This window comes from Carettochelys insculpta, chromosome 5 (assembly GCF_033958435.1).
Source record: "Carettochelys insculpta isolate YL-2023 chromosome 5, ASM3395843v1, whole genome shotgun sequence".
Lineage (NCBI taxonomy): Eukaryota > Metazoa > Chordata > Testudines > Carettochelyidae > Carettochelys > Carettochelys insculpta.
In genome coordinates, this window is record NC_134141.1 from 68,885,194 (window position 1) to 68,912,084 (window position 26,891).

Consider the following 26,891-nt stretch of genomic DNA (forward strand, 5'->3'; position numbering starts at 1 on the left):
TTATCCATCTTCTTCTTATCAAAATCACATTTATCGTGTTCTTGGACTTCCCGTCATGCAATTGCCACATCCACTTCCTACACTCCTTTTTTTGGAATGTTGTGTTGCAGATCACCATCTCATGCTCTGTAGCAAACTCTAGCAGTGTCTCACCTTGTTCATTTCTTTCTCCTTATCAAACCTTGCATGACTCTCTCCCAACCTTCATTATCTGTTCCAACTTTTGCATTTCAATCTCCTCTGATGATCAACACATCTTTCTTCTGTATCTCCTCCACCGTCTTTGTCAAGTCTTTATAGAATAGCCCAATCTCTTCCTCCATACTGTCCAACGTGGGTGTATACACCTGAATGACTGAGATGTTGAATGGTTTTGCTTCGAATCTTGCTACCATCATTCCTGCACTCACCAGTTTGTATCCTAATAATGCTCTTCTAGCTGTTTTGCTAAGAAGGAATCTAACTCCTGCTTCATGCTTCGTTTAGTTTCCTGACCAAATGACTTCGCAACCACGTATCTCTCCTGATCCCACCCAACGCATCTCTGCCAGTCCAAGTATATCGCATTGGTATCTCTCCATCTCCTTCTGAAGCAGCTCTAGTTTTCCAGTTGCCCACAGTGTTCGGATGTTCCATGTTCCAATGGATAGCATGTGTGTTAGTTGTAATTTTCTTTCGGTAGCCAACTTATCGACCCAATCCTGATCACTTGATTGGTAACACGGACCTTGTTTATCCAGGCATCGTCCGAGCTGGCATCTTTTATCATTTAGTTGTACTGGCCCCAGATTTCATTTGTATTATTGTTTGACAGTAAGCACATTGACACACATCTGACCAACCCTCCTCCTTCATCCAGGTTTGTAATTGGCATGGAGGCTTCATGGCGGAGTTTACATTGGTCCCACTGATAACAAATAAAAGAGTGAACTGGGGATCACAGTAAATATAGGACATATCTATATTAGTTGTCAAAGTTTGTATTTTCTCTTTTTAGAGTTTCCACTAAAAAGATAGGGGAGGAAGAGGTCTGTTCATGGGATGGTGACAAGGTGGTACTGGCAACACACTGAGTACTGACACTGCTACCACTTGGAAGAGGCTGCAGGTCTACCACTGGGCAATTATACATTTTCTGTGGGGCACTGCAAGCTCCTGGGTGACAATCACTGGGTTAACAAGATAAGTGGGATGAATATAAGGAGAGGAAACAGGCAGGAAGGGGAGATGAAGAGGAGCTCATAAGGAAGATCAGAGGATGAGCATGGGCTGGGGAATAAGATCTATAAGGGAAGCCTGTCCTTGCAAGAAGCCTGTGTGGTACAGCAGACCTTCTGCAGAAAGAGTGGGATCTGCAGGTTTTGCACCATAGGGATCAAATAGAATGTACTTTGTTTTGTGGAGTGGATTGAGTGGGAAAAAACAGTAGTAATTTGTGGGAAAACACTTCATAACTTTGAATAATTAAATTTCAGTGAGGACTAGAAAATGTCATGTCTATTATAATAGGAGTTCAAGTATTTTTACATGGGTTAAGTAAGTTTTTTTCATTCATTTATTGGTAAACATGTCTGAATTCTGTGTGTGTGTGTGTGTGTGTGTGTGTGTGTGTGTGTGTGTGTGTGTGTGTGTGTGTGTGTGTGTGTGTGTGTAAGTAAACTACACTAACCAACTACTTTTGTTTGTTCGTTTGTTTCTAGCACTTGCAGAATCTACGGCTTTTGCAGGCGAGAGTGGAATACAAATGCAAGAAAAATGTGGGACCTGTGGGGAGGGGGTTATTTTGTAGTGTGGGATGGGAATGGACTAAAAAAAAACAGTCCCACACTGGTCTCGACTGCACGGTATTGCAATGCAAGAAAAAAAAAATCAATGTACACCTTGGTGAAAGAGAAATGATGTGGTGTGCAACTGTGGCTGCAAGCTACTTCTAAACTGGCCACACAACATGGTTTACTGGAGAGTGACAGGTCTATTCAACAACATTTAATCCATTGATGAACAGTGAATTTAAAAGTTCATAACCCCACATTTTATCCACTGAAACAATTACTTTTCTTTTAATTTCAAATTCTTTATCTGGGTCCAAAATAAACTTTTACCTTATCATCAAAACTAGACAGTTCCTATACACAAGAGTAAATGAAGGGAGCTGAAAATCTGTAAAATACTGTGTGAAAGCTAGAGATAAATATCTCAAGTTAATCCAAAACACTTGTAGTTTAGGTGAGTTAAATATGTGGAACCTACCTCTACATCAAACACAGTAAGTCCACTCCAGAGGGCAGTGGTGGAAATTGAAAAGTAGTAGAATCTTTCCCAAGGGCTCAAGGGAAAGTCCACATAACTGCCAAAGGCAAAACCAATTGAGGTGAAAGAGTCTGATAAGAGCAAGACGACCTGTGGCACCTTATAAACTAAACAGATATTCTGGAGCATAAGTTTGCGTGGGCAAAGACCCATTGCATCAGATGCGTGCATCTGACGAAGCAGGTCTTTGCCCATGAAAACTTATGCTCCAAAATACGTTAGTTTATATGGTGCTATAGGACTTCCTGTTATTTGGGAAGATATAGACTAACCTGGCTATCCCTCTCATACACAAGATTCTGTAAACGTGTCCCTCCAAAACAGAGATAACATAACTCACCAAACACAGTGGGGCTGACAGCCTCACTACAACCCTGGGTAAGGTACGTGGCGGAGGAGGACTGCTCCTGCTCTGGTGGAAGGAGTGGGGTTAGGAGCAGCCATCCCTGCACATTACCTGGAATGTAGTGTGACCTGCATCCCTCTCCACTGTTGTATCGCTGGGGCCAGGGCAGCTGTCCCCATTGGCACGCCTGACCACACATTTGAAAGTAAAATAGGCTTTAATTAAGACACACCTTCTTTTAGAAATGGTAACTGGTTGGTGATCTCTACAATGGCTGAGGCTCAGATTTCTACTGAGCTCTGACTGAATTAAAAGCTAGTGAAATCCAACAAAAATGTTGTAAGTGAATAAATATGGAGCATCTGCTACTATCAGGCATTCTATTTCCACTCAAAGTGCTTTCCCCCCCACCCCACAAGATAAAAAAATTGACACAGTAGCTGAAACCCAGAATATTCTCACAAAGGTGGTAATCTGGAAAGATCTTTGTATCTCATCTGCCCTTACCCTCCAAAATGGCAAACTCCAATTTGTGCATGACTCCAAAAACCATGCTTTGAGTTGGGAATACCTGTGATCTTCATTGACCATACTTCACTCCCAATGGACGAAATTCTGGCAGAAAAGCAAGCTCTTTCCAAACACCCATCTTTGATATTCGCCTGATTCTGACAATCCTCACCCACTTTAAGTTTGTCAGAAAACCTGAGATTGCATTTCTCGGGTACACTCTACTACAGGGGGAAACAGACTGGGAAAGCAATGAAGCAGGAGACACACACAGTCAGGTTAGCCTAAGAAGGCATTTCAAAGTTAAAGGGTATTAAAGTGCTTTTTCTATTTTAATTTTTTTTTTTTGGTGGGAGTGGGGAGACAAGGGAACCTCATCAGCACCACTTGACCTAACAAGATCTAAATTAGTTTTATTCATTTTTTTCATCCAAAATTCGTGCCCACATGGAAACTTTGAGAGAAACTGGTATTTGGAACTTGCTTTCAGACTTATCTACCCTACTGGCTGGAACCTCAGTCCATTTCATCATTGGTTGGCAAACTTTAAAATTTTGTCAGTGCTCTGACAAAATGTTTGTTGATCATGAGTTGCTGTCAAGCAAATTCAGGAGACCTGCTATCTTCAGTAGAATTTCAAAAGCTCAAAATACACAGGGTGAGTATCTAAACCTATGGTGGGCAATGTGTGGCCTGCATGCAGCCCAATGGGTCTCGCCTCCCTCATACACTGGAACCGGAGCCACGTACTTCTTAAGTCTTCTCCCAACCTCCCAACACTTTGAGCACCACATATATTCTGATTTGTGCTTTGTATCCATTTCCCCTACCTCTGGGAGCTGGGATACCATGAATCAGCTGTGTGCAGCAGTCCAGCTCTGGGAGGGAAAGGGAGGAACAGGAATGAAAGGTGAATCATGTGATTTGTGCTCTCTCAAAGTACTGGAAGGGAAGGGGAGAGCAGGTAAGTTTGGGACTACTGTGCACAAGAAGCATGGGGGAGGAAGGCACAAAGGGTGCGGGGGTGGGGTTGCTGCGGCCCACTGAATTGAAGAAGAGCCACTCATGCTGCCCACCCCCCTTATTCCTGGTTGCCCATCTTTGATTTAAAAGCCAAATACAAGCTTCTACATGTAGGAAGAAAAACAAGTAAGCCATACTGACAACATGAAGTAGAGGATTCTAGAAAGTAGTGACACTGAAAAAACACCAAGGATCATAAGAGATAAGCAACTGAATATGATTTACCTTTATGGCACAAAGGGCTAATACCATCCTTGGATGTACAAACAGGAGAATATCAAACAGGAGCAGGACTATATTTCCTATTTAAACTGCATTGTTGAAATTATTACTAGAGTACTATGTCCTCCTCTTGAATCAAAAAGGATGCTGAAACTGGAACACATTCAGAGATGCACCACAAGTAACTACAAGCAGTGAAAAAAATTCTTGATTTCTCAGCTACCCTACAGAAGAGTAACAACTCAGCTGGAAGGTGAAACTAAAATAGAAACCAAAACTGAAAACAAAAACCTAACAGTAAATAATGAGAAATCTTTAAAAAATAAAACAAGACAAAGAGTAAATAGCCATTTGAACAGCAATAATGATGAAAGAGATTATCCATTAGTTGATGTGTTCAGATGAATAAAGGCTGTCTTCCAAAGATTTATGTTTTAGTGCAACCATGAGTTATCAGACTCAGTACAGGAATTGGTGGCTGAAATTCAATAGCATGTGTGATGCAGGAGGTCAGAGTAGATGATCATAATACTCCCTTCTGGCATTATAATCCATGAATATTTGATTTGAGCACTATAATGTCTTGTGCTTAATTGAGTAACATGTTTTGTTTAATTCCACATCTATAGTTATAGCAAAATAATCTACTATAAGAAGGAATAATATCCCACAGTAACTTGGTATTTGTACATAATTTTTAACACATTAAACAAAAAAATCAGTAGGATGTAGAGAAGAAATCATCATGTGCAAATTTCTTTAACTTTTAAAATCAAATTAATTTCCAATAATCAAAGAGCCATAACCTTACTTCTTTGCCAAGGATACTGGTTGGACACAGCTACTCAACTATTACCCTGGAAACTTGTAACTGCCTCACAAGTTCCCTAACCCTAAAAGACCACAGCTCTAGGACAGGATAGTTCTGTCCTAGAACAAATAAGTGTAGCTTACTCCTTTGTACTCAAATTAGACTACGCTTGCTGGTTAGAATGATGAATGTCTGTTTCTTTTCATCAGTTTTACAGCAATATAATGCAACATCAACACATTTTTCTCTGAATAAAAAAGCAAAACTGAGAAACAGACCGCATACATCCCTATGTCATGCTGGTACTTCTCTAAAGATGGTAACTTCTTCTCCTGAATCTCAGCTTTAATTTTTCTTTTTTTAAAAGAAAGTCTTATGGTCATGGCTGAAAAAGGAAACAAAACAAAACCAAAACCAAAAACCCCACACCAAAAACTTCCTCGAGAACGTGAGACCTATATATAAGGGAGAAGACAAAAAGCCCATAATGACAGCTCTGAGAGGTGTGAACTGCTCCTATACCTCTAAAGGAAAGTTAATTCAAATATCTGATTACTTAAATAATTAACCATGTTGACATTTTAATTCCTTGTGTAAGAAGAAAGATAGCAAAACTGATAATGCTACAGAGTTTACTGCAAGTGAAGTCCCAATCTTGCATCAAGAGGATGATATCTGAGACGCATCACTACTTATTTTTTAACTCTTGACCAAGAGGGAATGAAGCAAAAACATTTGAACATTTTGAATACCTGTATAATGAACAGCATCTCATTTTGGTAATTCATATGGGCAGAGCTTAGAAACGCACCACTTTTTCTCTTCCTACTGTGACCCCTAAAGGATGGGAAATAACACCTGAAATTATCCATTTAGATGGGTAGCTTTAACGGAGAAGTCTCCTGTAGAGCCATGTTTAAGAAACATAAATCAGTCAACAGCCAGGAGCAAGAGTCTTGCGGGGGACAGAGAGCATGAAACAACGCGACACCCATGCACACATACATAATGAACACAACCCTCCACCAGTGTTCTGCCCTGTCATGGCAGAGGAGCGTACTGCAGTTAGAGCTGATTCTAGCCATCACACACAGTTAAGAAGATGGAAGCTACCTTCTCAGTCTGGGGAGGGTGGCTCTTTCATTATGTTTTCTAGAGTATACCAAAGCTGACCTGTGACACCCTCATCAAAGATGAATGCCAAGACTTCTTTACAAACTGTACAGGATTTATGTGTTTCTTTTAAATATACTTATGGCCGACATATGATTCTGTCACTGAGAATCCATGACAGACTCCTGGGACCTTCAGGATTTCTTACAGGGCAGGGATGGGGCAGACGTCAGTCTTGGAGCAGCCAGAGCTGCAGCCACAGCCTGAAGCAGCAGCCAGGGTTCGCTCAGTCCCCTTCCCACTCCCCCAGCACCAAAATTATTTTTAGTATGAGTCTAGGACAGATTGGATGTGTCCACACTACCACCTTCCTTTGAAGGAAGGATGGTAATCAGGGTGTTGAGAGTTTACTAATGAAGTGCTAAGTAAGTGAGGAGTAAGGGGACATCAAAATGCCCTGGCACTTCTAAGTACCAGCAGGTGAGCCGCAGCTAGACACGTGCCGGTACTCTGAAGTTTAAAACTTCGGAGTTGCCACAGGGGGGAATTTGCTTAATGAAGTGCTGCCTATGCATGGGAGCACTTCATTAGTAAACTCCCAACACCTTAACTACCATCCTTCCTTCGAAGGAAGATGGTAGTGTAGACAAGCCCATTGTGAATTTTATTTATTGTCCACAACGTATCCGTGATTTTTACTAAAAATACTTGTGACAGAATCTTAATCTTCATTATCATTCTCATTCTCTCTCCATTAATGGATTTGTTGATTGGTAAAGTAGAAACAGATAGCTCTTCAGAGTTAGTCACACTGTTTACATCTTCAATAGTGACAGCAAGATAGCAGTGTTAGTCTGTATTCTACCAAATCAAAACAGCAATCATGTAGTACTTTAAAGACTAACAAAATAATGTATTAGGTGATGAGCTTTCATGGGACAGACCCACTTCTTCAGATCATAGCCTTACCAGAAGAAACAATATATAAAACACAAAGGTCCAAAAATTGTTATCAAGGTTGACAAATGGGCACCTGCATGGCCCAACAATATGCTAATATATTTATGGTTGACCTGGAACAACAATTCCTCAGCTCTCGTCCCCTATTACCCCTACTTTACTTATGATACATCACTGACTTCTTTATCATTTGGACCTGTGGTCAAGAGACTCTAGAAGAATTCTACAGAGACTTTAACAATCTGCACCCCACCATCAATTTATGCCTTGACCATTCCACTTGAGAGATACATTTTCTGGACACTACAGTACAAATCACTGATGGCCTGATAAATACCACTCTCTACTGGAAACCCACTGACTGCTACACCTACCTACATGCTTCTAGCTTCCATCCTGCACACAACACAACCCATAGCTTTCAGTCAAGCCCTTAGGTACAATCACATTTGCTCTGATCCTATTGACAGAGACTGAAAACTACAAGATCTCTACCAAACATTCATAAACCTGAATTACCCATGGGAGAAGTTAAAAAAAAAAAAAAAAAAAAAAAAAGACAGGACTAGATGAATATCCAGAAACCAACTACTCCAAGATAGGCCCAAAAAAGCCAAAAAAAACAGAACACCACTTGTTAATAGCTACAGCACCCAACTCAAACCACTGCAATGCATCATTGAAGACGTACAACCTATCCTAAATCATCATGCCACACTCCAGAAGGCCCTAGGTGACAGGCCTGCTCTTTCCTATAGACAACCTCCCAACCTTATGAGAATTCTCAATAGCAACCACAGGCTATGCAATACTACTACTAATCCTGGAACTTTTCCTTGCAACAAACCCTGTTGTCAATTTTGTCCACATATCTATTCTGGAGATACCATCACTGGACCTAACCACGTTAATTACAGAATCATGGGCACATTCTTCTGTTCCTCAACTAACATCATATATACTGTGGCAGGGTGGGGACAGGGGAAGAAAGACAAGAGTAAAAACAGGGCAGAGATGGAACTGACAATCAGAGTGGGACCAGCTGAGGAGTAGGCTGCCCTAAATCAGTTAGGGCCAGCTGATCCCATTCAGGGATACCTTTATAAGCCTTTCCCCATGCAATGCAGGAGTGTGTGAGGGGTGGTTAAGGAGACTTGGAGGAACACCACAGGCCGTAAGAGAGGAGAAGAGCCACGGCAACCTGGGGGCTGGGCTGCCCCATTCCAGAAGACCTGAAGCTCAACCAGAGACCGTAGGGAACTGGTCAGCTGGAGGAGCCAAACAAAGGAGGGAACTTGTTGCCATGGCTGTCGCTACCAGTAGGAGGTACTGGGGTGGGGGAAGCATCGGGAAAGTGGCCCAGGGACAAGTACTGCAGGGCCAAGGGTGAAAGGAGTCAGGGCTCGCTGGTAGCAGCCATCCAGGGTCCCTGGGCCAGAACCTGGAACAAGTGGGTGGGGACTGGGCTCCCCCCAGACCACCCTCCCTCCCCAGCAAGGTTAACGGGGTTCATATGGTGGGGCCAATGGACTCAACGGAGGACCTGGGGACCAAGAACAAGACTGACCCTGCCACAATACCATCATGTGCCCACAAGGCCCACACACCATGTACATAGGAGAGACTGCAAGCAGTCTTTGACAAAGAGTGAATGGACATAAAACAGACATCAAAAAACTCCAAATACACAAGCCTGAGAGCCAAAACTTTAATTGAGTGGGCCACTCTGTTAAAGCTCTGAAAGTTTGTGCTCCACTAAAGAGGGACTTTAACAACCGTATACAGAGGAAATGCACACAACTAACATTCGTGTTCAAATTCGACACATTAACACAAGGTTTGAACAGGAACAGCAATTACCTGACCCATGATAAGGACTTTTTCACATACTCTGATGTTTTATCTAATGCTTAACTTCCCCACCCCACACCTCCCCGCCCACCATGCCTCTGCTCTTCTGATTTGCCAACCTTGACAACAATTTTTCTGATTTGTCAACCTTGATAGTAATATGTAGACCTCTGTGCTTTATATATTGAGTCTGTTCTGGTAAGGCTATGATCTGAAGAAGTAGGTCTGTCCCACGAGAGCTCATCACCTAATAAATTATTTTGTTAGTCTTAGAAGTGCTACGCGAGTGCTTTTTTGCTTTGTTTACATCTTCGACATCCAACTTTGGGCATGGATAGCAAATACCTGAGAACTTCCATACATTCACCTCAAAATTCCAAAAGGTTTTTAAATGCACTGATGTAGTCAGAGACTCCAAAGCAGCAATTTTGTTTATTTTGTTTGGTCTGTCATCATTAAAATATCACAGCTGGCTCAAAATTACATGCTCCAAAGGGAAGCTCTCCGATAATTGAAATTCTTATACTTCCTCAATAGTTTTTTTTCTAGAAGTGCTATCTGCAACAATGAGTCATCTACTGCAGCATAACATCCTATCCATTTCATGCCTCTGCAGCCCTTTAAAAGGAAAAGTACTACCTTTAAAAGAAAGGCATAATCCCAGGAACAGCATGGCTTCAAACAACAATTAATCAGTTTATCAAGTAAACTCACACTAAGTAAAACATAAAATACTCAAAACTTTTTACTATGCACCTTTAAATCACGATACTTTTGAAAAGATGTACAATTAGCTCTTTTAGTATTCCAACAATCTATCATGCTATCTTTGCCCAGGAAACAGAAGGAAGATCATGCTGAGAAAATTATGTAATGAATCACATTAGGGTAGTTCTCCTGAACTAACTTCAGTGTCATAAATATTGAAACATAAATGGGGGTTTGTGCATTGCATGCATTCTACCTCCTTTCTGTTTGGCATAAGCACAAGTGCTTGAAACAGCAATTTGAAGGCTAGATATTACAATGTGAGTCTCTTGGACCACCTCTCCTCCCTCATTGAAGCCACTGGGTATATCTTGGTGTATCCAGTAGTAACCTCTATAAACTTATGTATTAAAAAACAGATAGCTTTTCATTTTAAGAGAGTTATTTTCCTTATTTTAATGCATGCTGCACCACTGTAAATATTATTCCGTTGAAAACTGAAAACCATTGGACATCAGGGATTCAGTTTATAAAACAGATATAATGTATGTACAATTAATCAAATGACAGTATTATGGTATTCAATATTTTAGACTCTTCCAGTAGAAATCTTTACCTCTTTCAGGGGAGTAGAAAGTTTAGCTTGCTGCTTTTTAGAAAATTAATATTGTAATCAAAATTCATTTTCTCAGTGTGTAATATATAAGTGGAGAGGGACAATATATTATTCTCACCTGCTTAGGAGTCACCCCAGGCATGCGAATATCCAATGCAAAATCTGTGAGACCAAGAGAAATCACTGGCCTGTTGTTTCCAAGGCATTCATTGGAAAGAGAGCTAGCAGTATCTTTGTACCTTAACAGAAAAAAATAAATAAATGAAAAGTTTCCAAGTTTACTAATCAAGAGATTGTATTTTTATACTGCCACAAAAAAGTAGTATGTATAAACTGGGATTGCGAGTGATTGTAAGGGAATTAGACACCCAATACCTTTAAAGGTAATTTGGGAGTATAATTGAAAAAAACAAAAAGTTAATGAATATTTTGGAGGTGTTCGTGGGACACATCAGAAAAGACTGAATTATGAAGTACTAGCAAAAAAACAAAAGTTTGCCACAGAAAATAAGCTTTTTATATGAACTACATTTTTAAGTGCAGCTGTATATGGTCATATTTCCTTAATATGCCAAAATATACCATGTAGAGTTATCAGCTGAGGGAAAATAGCTTTTTTTAAGTTCATATTAGATATAGACTTCAATTTAAACAGGACAAAAAAAACCTCAATCTCTTTCGTTTTAGTTTCTAGAGGCACTGAGTCATTATAAATTGAAGACATGCTTCCCGTACCTCCAATCGGTATCTTCTGATTACCTGACAGAAAAGTAACTTAGTATGTTGGAGTTAAGTGGGTCTGCAGTAAATGATACATATAACCAAAGAAGCAAGGCAAATATTTAGCTTGTTACTGAACAGGATTGCAAGACAAAAACATTCACGTAATACAAATTCTAAATACATCAACTGATAAACGGGATGGGGTAATCTGTGTACAGTGTATCTATAGTGCTGTGTTCTCTGATGTGCTAATACAATGGATTTTCCCCACACATACAACCCCCAAATCTATCTAAATAATTTAGCATTCAGGAGCTAAAAAAATAAACATCAGATCCCTAGTTACAAACTAGCTGATGCTACCTCATGAAGTAATAGTTTAGCTAGTAAACTAATGGGGTTAGGGACTAGATATAGTGCAGTGGTGCAACACACAAATCTTAAGTTATGTTTTATTATTTAACCTTATTAATCATATTGCCAAGACAGATTCATGTTTCAAAGAGCAATGTAACGGTTCATCCACGCTTTCTTATTTATCAATACTCCAAAACACAACACAATAATGCCCTTTCAAACAGAAGATCTCAGTTCTAAGGAAGCGAACGACACAAAAATGTGTCTTCTCTGTAAATAATTTCTAACTAGTACATACTTTTTAATCTTCATAACACTTGCAGTAGACAAAGCGATAGCATTACTAAGTAGCATGCACTGAATATACCAAAGAATGTAACCCACCTCTTAAAAACAGAAAGTGGGTTTCTAAAACCCAAACAGCTATTTTGAAAAACAAGCAACAGTATTAGCAGGTTATTAATGAGGCCAGCCATGTTCACCCTGCTGTTCCTGGACCGATTAAAGGAGCAGAAAAAGGGCAGCGCAGCTCTGTCGGCTGTGTTCCTGACAATTAGGCAGCAGCAGCTCACTTCATTATTGTGTGTTCTGCAGGCATCTTACAGCTTTTGACACATCATCTGTCTTGGACGGTAAACAAGGAAGGTGGATGAAGTTAGGTTGTCCTTATTATTAGCTGCAAAAAAGAAATCAGTTGAAGACTCTCCCTTTGCAGGCAGGCTAAACTGTACTTTTGTCCAGTTAAAAAGCTGAAGCAAGTGGTATTCCGGCTTTTTTTTCCACTGCCGTACTGTTACACCTTCAGATTACTTATCAGTCCACAGTGACAGAGACTCTGAGTGGCATCACACAAACCAACGTCAGTCATCCTTCAGAACCTGTAAAAATAGAAGCAGATAAAGGATGACTAACACATTACAGCATTAGTCCTCAGCAAATCCCTGCTGAAGCTTTTTAATACATTAGTAATTTCATAAGCTTTAGCCCAACCCAGTGAAGAATGCATCAAGTCCCTTACTGCCCGTCCGTCACTTTAAATGCACAAAACCCTTTTACAAGTCCTACACTATGTACTAGGAAAGTTATTCGAATGTAAGATGGCTTAGCTTCATGTGAGAAAAGAAATAAATAGTGCTTAGACCCAACAGACATAAAACTAAAAATAAAAGACCTCTCATTCAGAATCCCAGATTACTTAAGCATTTCAAGCTGAAAAGATGTTATGATGTCAGCTGTTAATGGTGTGACCATTCTGGCTTCTTGTTTTGTTTTATGATTTTCTGCAGTGCGCTACATATTCTTCAAATCATTAACTGCAAGTGCTAGAGGCAAAACATTTTAAAAGATGAACCGTGTTACCCTACTAACCTGCCCTAAAAGGGCAAAAAAATTGGAATGCCTCTAACTGGTTATTATCTTACTGACCATTCTTATGTTCTTAGGAGACTGTACAATATCCCGAGTGAAAAACCCAACTTCCCTTATACTGGCTGGGTGGTATCATATTGGTGAAAGTGTAATTTTCCTTGTTCAAATATAACAATAAAAGAAGCCATGTATTTAATAGCAACTTTGTTCTGATTTTTAATACAACCATGTTTTCAACATATAATTCAACAATTTCCTCTAATGGACGAAGAAATATGAAAATGTTAAAGATTTCCCTTTACTTTCACAAGCTTAATACACTATAAGAATATACCTACAAGACAAAAAGCTATAAAAACTTTGAGGCAGAAAGAACGAATACATTACACTGTCATTTACATAATATTATCGTGTAAGAAACTATTCTCAAGTTTGAAAAAGTATTTTTCAGCAACTATCGAACAAATCTTTGGTAAGTTTTCCTAAAACATCATTTGAGATATTGTGCAGCAATTCTGATTATAAATATCCACCCATCTGACTAAATGAACTCAACTCTTTAGAGGAGACTACTGAAACTTCACAGTTAATGGTGTCTCCCACTACTGAGGCACTCAGCACACTGAAATGTTCAATTCTGCTATATTCAGGAGCTTTCAGTGTTCATTAAAGAGTTATGCATAGTAATAGTTTGTACAAATCAGAATAACTTTACAGTCAAGAAAATGTGCATTAGAAGTTTCATGATTCACTGCCTGTAACAAACTGTGTATACTTGATATTTAAAAAAACAGGCCTTAACAGAATTTCACCAATAAGTTACTGCACCAACAAGTAAGATATACTGCTGAACCTTGAGATTTCAAAATAATTTCACAGATGATGCAATGATAAGGTGACCATCCGTCCTGTTTTGACTGGGACAGCCCCATATTTTGGGCACAGGAAGGCATCCCAATTTATTTTAACAAGAGGCTAACTGCCCCATATTTGATCGGGGGCGTGGCTGCTGCCACCTTTCTGGCTTTGAGGCTCAGGGGAGCTGGCAGGAGCATGAGTGCAACTACCACCTCCTTCCTGACTGCCTGTGGTTTGGGGAAGCAAGGAGCTTCGGTGGCAGGGCTGAAGCCCTGTTCTCGGCTCCCGGAGGCATGGGTCAGCCTAGGAGGTCCCCGCAAGGGCTGCAGGCCTGTTCCAGGTGCCCTGAGCCATGGGACAGCCGGAGAGGTCCCCTGCAGGGACAGCAGCCCAGTCCTGGTGCCCTGAGACATGGGGCAGCTGGAGAGGTAACCCCATGTGGCAGATGTCTCATTCCTGGAGCCCCAAGGCATGGGGCAGTTGGAAGACGCAGCTGATCCCTGCAGCCAGGGAGCAACCCTCTCCCATGGGTCGGCCACAGGTCTGCCCCCACAGGCCCACCACCATTGGAGCCAGGGAGCACCCCTGCAGAACAGTAGCCCTGTTCCTGGAGCCTCGTGGCATGGGGCAGCCAGTAAACTCCACCCCAATTCTGCAGGGCATCCGCCCCTGCAACCAGGGAGCTCCCTTGTGGGGCAGCAGCCCCATTCCAGCCCCTGTACCATGGGTCAGCCAGGAAGCTGCACTTGCTGGGCAGCCCCAGCTGGGGAGCTGTCATCTTCCCCACATCCTGACTCCAAGGGTGTCCAGTATTTGCCATAAGGAAATATGATCACTCTATGCAGTGAGTTAGTACCAGACAAAAAGGAGAATAAAACTGAGAACAAGGGACACAAAGGTAAGATTACATTTTTCATTAGATTCAATATATGCACCCCTTGATACTGTGATTTTGCTTTAAAGTTACAGTGGGTGCTCCAGAGGGTGCAAAAGAAAAGGGGCAAAAGGATGGGAAAAATATTAGAGAGAGACCACAGCTCCCGCGATAGAAAGGAAAAGGGGAGTTTACTTAGGGCAGGAGCAGGAACATGGAAGAGCGGAGGAACAGTCATGAGAAGGACAAGGTACCAGGTGCCTGCTTGAAAAGGGACACTGGCAGTTCCAGTCAGCACCACTGACCAAGCTGTTAAAAGTCTGGTTGGCAACACAACAGGGCTAAGACAGACTCCCTACTTGCTTTAGCACTGGATGACACTGGAAGTGGGCAGAATGATCCTGCACCCCTTAGGCACTGGCCCTGCACCTCTCAGCAGCTTGGAACCACAGGCAATTGAAGCTGTGAGGACAGAATGTGGAGTCCCCGGCTGCTCCTGAACCTAGGTGCTCTGAGGACATAGTGATCACTTCTAGGACCCATGTGATATAAGTATCGTCAAAAGCCAACACCCTGACCCCCTTCCTGCACCCAAATCTCTCATCTCTAGCCCCACACCTGAGCCTTCACCCTCTCTCCTTTCATGCACATAAACACCCACCCTACCCTGGTGAAAATAACCAAGCGCAAATGAGCATGAGCAAGCTTGATGGGGGAAGGGAGTGAACAGTCGCAGGGTGATGAAGAGAGCAGGGCAAGTACGTTCAGTTTTCTGCAGTCAGAAATTTGGAAACCTGAGAGGAAGAAGAGGATGAAGCCCTGACAGATTAGGTTGAAAAAACAGCCCAAAAAGCTAGAATTCCATAATGCTAAAATACAAAGCAGACTAACAATAATATCACAATGCAAGTTTTTAAGGAGCCAAAGTAGGCAGCTCAAAGGAGCAACAGGTAAGGAATGAATGATCAGTGCTGAAGAATGGAAGTGCAGATGGATACTTTGTCACCCTAACAGTTCAGTGCCAACCACAAGAACACATCTGAAAAAAGTTGCAAGTGTTTGTTGGTCTCAATTCAGTGCAATTAGTAATCTCTCCTTTGACAAGGATGCAAAGAGAGGCAGATGGTTAGAGTCCAGGCTTCAGTGCACTGATAAAATTTGCTTAGTGCCCATTTCCAATTTTAATTTTTCTTTGACAAATGTTATTGATCTTCCTGTTTCACAAATATTAAATGCACAAACTGAATGAGACCACCTGGGATCTTTCTGAAGCTCCAAAGGAAACGAAAAAGTGTGATCTTCGAGACAGCATTTAACCTGTGAAACTCAAGTTTCTACCTCAGTGAAATACTGAATCAGGAGTCATGTGAAATTGAGGGATTTTATAAAGCATAAAAGGATAGTTGGATAGCAGAATAGTCAATTGCAAAGTATTCAACTCACTGGCCACCACACACAGTTTTCTAGTATTTGGGGGTGAGGAAGCAGGGGCATTCTTTCTGCTCTTTCAGGGCTTACTGGGTTTTTTATTTGTCCAGATAGGATGATCTTTTCAAAGCACAACACTTTCCATTTCTCCATGCTGTTTTTGACTTTTATAATACTGTATGAGAAGGTGTCTCTCAACCATCTTTAAAACAAAATCCACGCTATGCAGATACAAAAACCCAACTCTTTGATTTTAGTAACAAAACAAATTCAGCTCACCTTTTCTGTTAGATATTGCTACTCTAACATCCATTAGAAGTGCTCAGCCCACACTGGAGAGCCTCTCCGTACAGAAAGCTATTCCCAACTCTGTTGTATCCTTGGTGATATAATGAACCAACACATGCAGAATCCATTCCAACAGATATAAAATGTAATAGAGACTAGTAGCACCTGTTACATTCGTAACATACCTATATAGTCCTATATCTATACAAAGTCTATTGTATCAATGATTTGTTCCAACTAAGTGAATTCCTTGATCTTCAAACTTCTGTTTTTTGAATACTCTCATAAAAAACATTACAAAACACATTTTTCCTGAAAACATGACTACTTGATCAACCACACCAGATGCTCTCCTACTTCACATTGTATGTAAAAAGCTCAGTATTTGTGGGTTATACCCAAGAAGACACACCTCTTTAGGAGCATGCATCGTATCTTCCCATTAAATTATGAATCTGCCTAATACATTCCTCGAGAAAATTTCATAGTGCATTGGAAAGCATTTACTGGTTGATGATAATGCAACACACTTCTCAGATAGGCACGATATCCAGTGATATTCTGTTCAAGAGCTACTCCATTTTCCCAGCAGGAAATACTCCATTTAACAAACAATACAAAAATGATTAACAAGTCAGCAAGATGCCTAAAGGGAATTTAAAATTGCAGATGTCCACATTCAAAAGAGAAAAAACAACAAACAAAACTATACTAATTATGTGCATAGAGCACAGCTGAAAATAAATTTTCTTTCATTTGATCTTCCCAGCCCAACTGGTAAATGTTCCTAAAAAGCTAACATATTTTGAAATAGCATGGAAAGGATTCACACTTTCAGAAATGCAGTCCTCAGCTAGAGACTTGCTTTAACATAGGGAAACAAAAAATAAAAATGAAATGGCATCTCTTCTAAAATTAGGTAACCTTAAGATAAAATATTTACATACTTTATAATGAATTATACTGTACTTACTGCTGTACTTCCTCTATCCACATGTGTAACAGTTTTCCTATCAGCATCAGACTTACTTCAAAAACTGCTAATGCTTATGCTTTGTACATAACCCTTAGAAAGCATTGTGGGGCTTGTGTTTTGTTTTGTTTTTTTTACAATTACTTAACAGTCATGATGGTTCTGTTTTGACTTGGGTGCAGTATCCACATCTTAAAGGAGCTTTTATAATAATGCTTTTCAGTAACACTATAAAACCATTAAATGGAAGATATATTTAATTTTAAAAGGAGCTCACTTTGTTAGCTAGAGAGTTCTTTTCAATTAAGTTTTTCTTAAAGAAACAGTCAAATGGCATTCTAATCAATTTTTAAAGAAATAGCTAGGAACAGCTTCCTGAACTGTGGAAAATGTGTCTGAGTCCTCTTCCCATCTTTCTGGCTTACAATCAGTTTTTTAAAAAACATTTTTTCACTCCTCTGTTCTTGTGTGTTAAGAAAAACAAAGAAAAAATTGAGCAGAGGAAAATCAAAACTGATTAGACACTTTGACAAGGGGTACATACACCCTGCCCCAAGCAAAGAGAGATTAAAGAGCAGGAGAAGCTTAGGCAGCCTGCACCAGCTCACTTGTAAAACATGCCTGTCTTGGAGGATGTTTTAAAAGACAGAAGCACCATTCAGTAGGACCCAATTGTGGAGGTGAATAAACCTCATTATCCTTGGCGCTCTGAAAGAAGGCAGCAGAGATCCAAACTTAATTTGGTTTCTGGAAAGCACCAGGATGCAGAACAGAGGTGCTAATGCTGGTGTTTATTTCTGTCCATTTGGTTTCCTCTCCTTTATTACCTTCAGAGCTGGGACTACGGGTCTCACTCTTGGGCAGACCCCTGCTAAGAATGTGAGCTCATGAGGAGGAAGGAGATAGGAACATAGGAAGTAGCCTAAGGAACAAGCAAGAAGTTTGATGAGACAGATCTTAACCACCCAGTCTCAATACAGGGTAGAGGGAGGGAGTGGGATTTACCTACAACTTTACTAGGAAGATCCCATAAACAAGGGGCCTGTTGACCTGTCAAAGTTCTGTGACTACAGGGTGAAAACAAAACAGTGATTTCACTCTGTAGCCAGGTCAAAAGGCAAGTGGGGATGACCAAAGGACCTGCTCTTCTGGATCTACTGAAGGAAAAAAAAACCAGTAACACTACATTTAAACATATGGCAAGTGCACTGTTTGGTGAGTCACTTTGCCACACACCTAAAGTAAAACTTTAGAAAATTTTATGATTTCTTTTTCATTTATAGCATTTTCAAACAGCAGGTAAAACTGTTAACACAAGATCTTTATGACAACAGCGTCTATTTTACCATGGTTCTACCTTTCACTGAACTATACTATTATGTAAGTTTAAAATGATATTAAGGTAGCAAAATAAAGCACACAAAAATGTCAGATATAAGACATAATTCTACCACTTTGTACTCATTCTGGTACTCTGACTGAATGATCAGTAGCATTCACTTCACAGAATAGATGGTCCCAGGGAACGAGACAGGTAATGTAGCAAACAATGAGGTTATCATCTGTAGGATCCCAGTGCGCCTCTTTTACTTTAAAAGTTGGAAGGTTAGTAGAGAGTGATACTGGGGAAAGCAAGAAGAGACAGACTGTCAGATATCTAAAGCAAACTTACTACCACCCAAGAAATAGCTGCATGTCCTCACCAATGAAAGCCAAGCAGAAGAAACCTCCTATTGTGAGAAGTGTGTGTTTCTAGAGTCAGCACAGGAGAGAGCTGCAGGAGGAGATGGGTCATCTATGCATCATCCAGGAGCATGAGAACTTCATCAGACTGACACACATGGAAATATCTGGAATGCAGGCTGTTAGCCAACTAAGGATAACTATATCTGCACCCAGAGAGGAAAGAGAACCAGCTACCCTACAGGGAATAGAATGGCTGCTGACCACTTCAGGCAGCAGACAGTGCTCTACCCATGAAACAGATACCTCATTCACTGTGATCAAGACCTGGCAATAAGCACCCTAGCAACAGATAAGTAGACCCCATTGGCAAAGGAGGAAGCATTTGATCCAAAGGCTGGGACGTTCACAGTCCCTGAACCCTACAGGGTGCAATAGAGGGTATTGGTGGTCAAGGAATGGCATGTCACATTCACCTACCAACTGAAATGAGTCCTGAAAAGCCAGGCTGTTACATAAGGGCTGCTAACGCTCATCTATCCTTCTGACCACTACCACATCCAGTTTATCCATGTGAACACTCATGATACTGCCAGGTATGAACCTGAGCTGATGACCAGCAACTTCAGGGCACTGGGAGTGAGAATGAATGAATCAGGCAATCAGGTTGTGTTTTTGCCCATCTTCCAGGTTGAGGATAAGACCCAAGCAAGGACATATGCATTCTGGAGATGAACGTGCTACTGTCCAGATGGTGTTGATGGGAAAGTTTTGGCTTATTTTCCTAGAAGATGCCATTCCAGGAAGGTGATCTGTTGAGAAAGATATGTGGTCCACCTGCACAAAAAGTGGAAGAAGGGTTCTTTCAAAAATGGGGCTTTTCCCGAAGGAACCCCATAGCTGTTCGTGTTTCTGGAAAAGCCTCTTCCGGAAGCATGATCACATGAGAATATGCAAATGAGGTGTGAGATATATAAACAAGCACTTCATTTGCATTTTTGATCTCGCTTGTTTGCATTCCCCTTCTGAAAGGGGAGTGCTGTGTTGAAACAGCTATTCTGTCTGACTTGGCATCACAAAGACTTGGAGAGAGAAAACTCATAGCTCAATTATAGGCAAAGAGGGATATTGTTTGTTCTGGAAGAAAAACCAGGGAAATATGGGAAGAGATGTTGTATTATATATATATCAAGAATACATACACTTGTGCCCAGTCCAGAAGGAGGTCAGAGGTAGACCAGCTGGAAGTCTCTGGACAAAGATAGATGGGGAAAATGGGAGTAACATCACCATAGGGACATATTATAGACCACCTAATCATAAGGAAGTAAATAGTAAGAGAAACATCTAGAAGACAAGAACTGTTAGTAATGGAGCAATTTCTGCAGATTATTTTTCTTTTGAAAATATGTCAAAACACAAAATTTCCACAAAGTTCTTACAATTTACTGGGGACAATTTTTGTTGTTGTTTCTGAAAGTGTAGAGAGTAACAACCACTTTAGACTTGTTTCTGACTAAGAGGCTAATTGCAAATGGGAAGGGTGAGGGTAATTTGGATAAAAGTGATCATGAAATGATGAGTTCATGATTCTCAGGAAAGGAAGGAGTGTGAACTGCTGAATGAGAACAATGGACTTTAAAAAAAAAAAAAAAAGCTCAGAGAAGTGGGAGGCAAGGTCCCATGGGAAAAATTCTAAGAGATCTAGGAACTGAGGACAGCTGGCATATCTCACAGAAACTAATATTAAATTACAGAATAATAGAATCATAGGACTGGAAGGAACCTCAGGAAGTCATCAAGTCCAATCCTCTGCACTCATGGCAGGATCAAGCAGCAGCTAGACCATCCCTGACAGGTGTTTGTCTAACCCCTTCTAAAAAATCTCCAAAGGTGGAGATTCCACAATCTCCATAGGCAATTCATTCCATTCTTTAGCCACCTTGAAAGTTAGGAAGTTTTTCCCAATATCCAACCTAAACTATTCTTACTCTAATGTAAGTCCCTTGCATTTTCTTAGTCTAAAAGGTGAAGTAGAATAATTTTTGTCCTTCTTCTTTGCAATAACTTTTTGGTACTTGAAAACCAGTGTCATGTCTTCTCCTCAGTTTTCCCTTTTCCAAACTAAACAAATCCAGTTCTTTCAGTATTTCCTCTTAGGTCATGTTTTCTAGACCTTTAATCAATTTCTTGCTCTTCTCTGAACTTTTTTTACACTTTGTCCACATCTTTCCTGAAATGTAGTACCAACAACTGGAGACAATACTCCAGATGAGGCCTAATCAGCACAAAGAGTAGATGAATTAATTCTAGTTTCTTACTTACAACACTCCTTTCTACTTCAAACCATTTCTCTCATTTGTCCAGATCATTTTGAGTTATAATCTTAGCCTGCAACCCATTTGCTTTAAAACGGAGGCAATCCTGATTGCGACTGTACTCAAAGAACATTTAATTATCAATAGTTCACTGTCAAACCAGGAGTGCATATCTAATGAGATGCCACAGGGGTCAGTCCTGCATATGGTACTATTCAATATTTTCATTAACGACTTGAATAGTGGAGTGGAGACTCTATAAAATGTGCAGATGACACCATGCCAGGGAGAACAGGAGACGTTTGCTAGAACTTTGGAGGACAGGGTAAAAATTCAAAAGAACCTTAACAAACTGGAGAACAGTCTTCAAAATATGTTTAAAGGCTGTTATGCAGAGGATGATGATCATTTATATGTCATGTCCCCTGAAAGTAATTGGCTCCATCTGCAGCAAGGGAGATTTAAATTAGATATTACAACAAACATCTGTGTCTAAAAGGGTACTTAAGCTCCAGAATATTCTTCCAGGACTGTGGAGTCCTAATCACTGGCGATTTGTAAGAACAGATTGGAAAGACATTGTCAAGGTCGTCTAGATTTATTTGGTTCTGCCTCACAACAAGGGCTGGAGACAACTTCTTGAGGTCCCTTTCAATCTTACAATGCTCAGTGATGGGCAAGCAACTTCAAACAACAATTAGCAGGTGCATACTTACTGTGATTTCTTGTTTTCTAGCTGCCCAACTTGAGATTAATTGGGTCAGATTTTCAAGTGTTGTGCATTTGCAACTGAAACACAATTTAATAGGGTCATGGACATTCAGTACTTCTGCCACAAAGATAGCTTGTGTAGGTAAAACGTGAGGAATTCGCAGGTCCTAAGTTCATGGTTTTGCCACTAAATCTCTCCACAGACTCATGCAAGGAACTTGGCCTGTTTCTCAATTTTCCCTGTCTGGTAAGAGTGGGTAATACTGTACCTCTCTTTTACTCCTGCAGTAGTTATAAAGATAAAATCATTAATACTATGATGCACTGAGATATGACAGTGATGAGTGCAGTGGAAAACTGTAGGAGAAAATCAATTCTGCATTCAGTTTAGAATTTTGATGGTGTGCAGAAATGAGGCAGATAAATAGAAATATTGACTACCACATAATACACAGAAACTGTGTGATGCCCCATAGCTAAGGTTGAAGACAATAATTGAAATAACTGACTCTTTTAGAGGCCATGTGAACAGCTTTGGGGTCTAAAACCACCGTAAGGAAAGATTATTCATCTTATGAAGTATCTGTGTTTCTCTGAGTTTTCTCCCCCATGGGTGCCTCACTTCAGCTAGCTTTCAAGCAGTAGCCTGGACATTCAGTACAGACTACAGTACTAAACAAAGAATTGTGTTGCCTGCTGCAGTATCCAATCCAGCAACATGAACCAAAGTATTATTGGTGGAAATCCTATGCATTAAGGTCCTGTTGCAGCTCTGCAGATTTCAGCAACCAAATTAAGGCGACCGATATTGGCTGAGATGTAGAAGAAAGTGCAGTCACTTGCAGAGGAAGTTGGACATGAGCCAAAAAGGTAATAAGCTACCCCATATTCCTTTTAATGTCTCCCTGACTGGAGTGGATCCCTTGGACCTATCTACAACTACAATAGACATAAAAAGTCCAGGGGACTTTCTAAACAGTTTGATTCTGTTCAGGGAAAAGCCTAGAGCTTTCCTCATGTCAAGTATATGGAAGATGGCTTCCTGTGTAGTTGGATGCAATTTTAGAAAGAAAACTGATAGGTAGATTGTCTAGTTAACATGAAACTCAGACGAATCCTTGCATATGAAATTGGAATGCCACCTCAATGAGAACTTTTCCTCCAAGAATGAAGTAAACAGAGGGACAGCTATTAAACTCCAAGCTCACTAGCCCTTTGGGAAGACGCAATAACCATCAAAAAGGATAGTTTAAGAGACAAATTTAACAGGTAACATGCAATTAAAAACAAGACTGAGATCTCTAATTTGCAGAAAGAGATTCATAATACTTTTAAGGAACCATGTTGTAGTTAAATGTGTATTGGAAGTAAATAATCAAGTACTGGTGAGTACTAAGCTTATTGACTTAAGTAAACCTTGCAGAAACTCCTAGACAGCCTTCTGATGTCAATTCCAACAAGTAATTGAATATTGTAAAAGAGATGACTGCACCAGGCAAAATATGATAACCATTACACCAAAGATGAAATCGTCTCCATTTCTGTGTGTTAAATTAGTTGCCAGGGAATATCATCTACAGTGACAGCTCATATTGACATGGGGAGTTGTTTCCCTGTTCTGTTTAGCCCACAATGTAATGCAAGGCTCAACTGTTCAATCTTGCACAATACTAAGACTTTCAATGGAAAACCATCAAAGGTGACTGCAAATAATCCAAATGCCTTGAAGGTTTAAAAAACAACACAAAACAAAACAAAAACACACACAACTCTACAAGAAGACAGGCTTTCTACCTGTCTATGAATAGAAATAAAAGATGAATTCAGTTTTCAATACAACACAGAGGTGAGAGAAGCTCTCTGTAACCATTCACTGACAAAATCCATTGTGGAGTGGTGATTTTTTCATAAATGTTTACATCCTGCTCTTGAGTTCTTGTAAAAGCTACCAGAGCGGCAACAGACAGCTTGTGAGGAAAACCTACTTTATTAGGAAAGGTAAATTATTGATATTCATAGAACTCAGCTTGATGTTTTATTATTTTTTGCTTGTTTCTTTACCATTTATTTCCACCGCACTCTTATTTCTAATTGAATCCTTATTTTTAAAATAAGCTACCTTTGTTTCATGGTATGAGCTCACACATGCTGCATGGTTTACAGCAGTGACATGAGATAAACCAGGCACACTGCAGAGAGGTGCAGAGGAGCTGAGATTTCTGTTAGTAGCCCAGTATCAGGGACTGGATATCAGAAGAATGGTGCAAAGGGATCTCTTGAACTTGAAACTGCCTATTGTAAACCTGCAAGCTGAAGTCAGGGTAGGCATTGCCTGGAGGAGAGTGCTTGAGGCAACTTCCTAACACTAGAAACCAGGAGAAGCAAGGTAGCACACAGCCCAGGTGCCCTGAGAATCATCACAGAGTTCTCCCATAAGGTCATAATTTTATAGGAGAAAGTACTTTGTCAAATTTAAAATAGCCATGACCACCAAAATAGGCATTTTCTGGAGCATGTTGCATTGCTATCCCGAATATGTCAAATGCTTTAATCTGATACTCATGAAAGGCATTTACATACTTAAGAAATTTTTAAAATACAATTATAAAGTCACATGACAGGAGTATTTCTAAACAATTTTATATAACTGGTGTATTGCGTCTCACTTGAATGCAGGATTACAAATATTCAGTTATTGAAAATCATAGTCATATTGTCCTTATGGATTCCACTACCTGTATATTTTATACCACTTTTTCCATTAGAAGTCTATTCTGCACCAGAATTATCAGTTTATAGCCTCACTCTTTCTGTATCATTCTGGATCAAAGAATTTTTCCCCGGTTAAAAAGCAGATAACATTCTTTGATGTTGTGCAATACCACCAAGACAGCTTGTGATTTAAATTCTTAACTTGGTATATTAAAACAGTTGTTTCTTTCTGTGAAAAGTTACATTTCAGGCCAATATCAGTAAAGAAAAATTCATTTAAAGTAAGCAGCAAGTGTGCACTTGTTTTATTCTTGCAAAAAGCTCTTTCCATTTAATATTGCTCATTTGGCCATCTAAAAATTAATTACACTCCAAGGCTACATCTACATTAGGAGATAAATTCAAATTTATTTATATCGAATTTCCAATTCTGGAATTTATAAGATTGAATTTGACCATCTTCACTTCCCACATGCTCCTTACAAAGTCGAGTCTTTGTTGTAACACTCCAATTGGCAAACATTGACTGTGGCAGCAGTGCATTGTGGGAAGCTATCCCACAGTTCCCTCATCCCCATAGCATTCTGGGCATGTTTGCTGGTTTTGACATCATCTTCCCACACTGCTTTTTCCTCATGCCCCTCCCGATCCCTGAACACATGATGATCCCTGGAAATAATGAAGAGAACTTCAAAGGAGAAGAAAAAGAATAGAAAAGTCTAGGAAAAATGAATTTTTGGTATCCCAACCCATTATTTTGCCCACACGCATGCAACAACTGTGTTCTCAGCTGGCCATCCACTGAGTGTCCCACCTCCCATCATTGCATGTGATCCCCGAAAATAATACAGGGGCCCGGACAATATTTTGAAGTGAGAAGCAAGTGGACAGAAATGTGTAGGAAAAGAATTGTTGGTTTCCGCAGTCATTACATTTCTGTTGGGGAGAATCTTTGGCTCTCTGGTGCACTGTAAGTCTTCCGTGCAATGACTGTATTCTTAACTGGATCATGGCATGTGATCCCTGCAAATAATACAGAGGCCTGGACTGTAATTTAAAGTGAGAAGAAAGAGAATAGAAAAGTCTAGGAAAATAAGCAATGAGGGCCCAGTTGATATGGTCTCTTCATGGGGAATCAGCCTCCACCAGCTTATGAGACTTCCCCTCAGCAGCAGCAAAACCCCCAGTATCTTAGCCGCTGGGGAAGACTTCCCCACGGCAGCAGCAAGCCCCTGAAAATCTTAGCCACTGGGGGAAAAGTTCCCCACAGCAGCAGCAAGCCCTCAGTATCTTAGCCACAGGGAGGAGACTTTCCCATGGCAGCAGCAGCAAAACGCCCAGTATCTTAGCCGCTGGGGGGAGACTACCCCACAACAGCAGCAAAACGCCCAGTATCTCAGCCACCAGGGGAGATTTCCCCACAGTGACTGCAACCCCCCAGAATAGCCTTCCTGCCACCCTTGGATCTCTAAATGTGTGCAATCTATCATGATGGTGCCTGGAAGCATGGTCAGCACCAAATGGCAGGCACAACCCAACATGGGTTGGGGGCTACCCATGTGATGTGGCAGAGTGTGGGAAAGACGCAGACTGTATGGTGCCTGTGGGGGAGGAAAGGGATTTGCACACAAATGTAAACCACTGAGAATTAGTTTCTTGGCGTTTTATGCAAGCACAGCCCCCACTACAGCCTTGTTGACACAACATACAGCGGGGCAGCAGCTGGTGTGAGGCAGTGCAGCAAAAAAGTAAGTGTAGAGAAAGAGCCACGAACTCCCTGCAGGGGCTATTCGGGCAGATGTGCTCACAGCGCTAATAGCGAACACAGACAGACATTTCTTGGGCTCTCATATCAACATGAGCCCACAGCCAAAGGCTCGCTGCTCCTGCTTGGAAATTCATGGTCTTCCTGTTACTGGAGAACAGCAGCCAGAGCAAAGCACTGAGAGGGGCATTGTGGGTTACATACAGAACACATCTGGAAGCTAATGAATTTGATTTTAAGACAGGGTGCTTCCACACTGGCCTTTATTCGAACTTCTGAATTATAGCTTGATACTATACCCATCAGGTAACTGTGATTTTGTAATCTCAAGACCAGTGCACCCTAAATCGAGCTCATGGTATT

General features: G+C 40.6%; 1 protein-coding gene across 8 annotated transcripts in view; it reads right to left on the reverse strand.

Annotated features, from left to right (window-relative positions):
* Nucleotides 1-26,891, reverse strand: part of PAM (peptidylglycine alpha-amidating monooxygenase) — a 273,477-nt gene that overhangs the window by 169,567 nt on the left and 77,019 nt on the right. For all 8 annotated transcript variants that reach the window (XM_074995279.1, XM_074995278.1, XM_074995277.1 and 5 more), the window contains exons 2-3: nucleotides 11,935-12,428; nucleotides 10,589-10,709 (exon numbers count right to left, since the gene is read on the reverse strand). In XM_074995279.1, coding sequence (XP_074851380.1) covers nucleotides 10,589-10,709; nucleotides 11,935-12,026 — 213 coding nt within the window. In that variant the 5' untranslated portion in view covers nucleotides 12,027-12,428. The remainder of the gene's footprint in view (nucleotides 1-10,588; nucleotides 10,710-11,934; nucleotides 12,429-26,891) is intronic.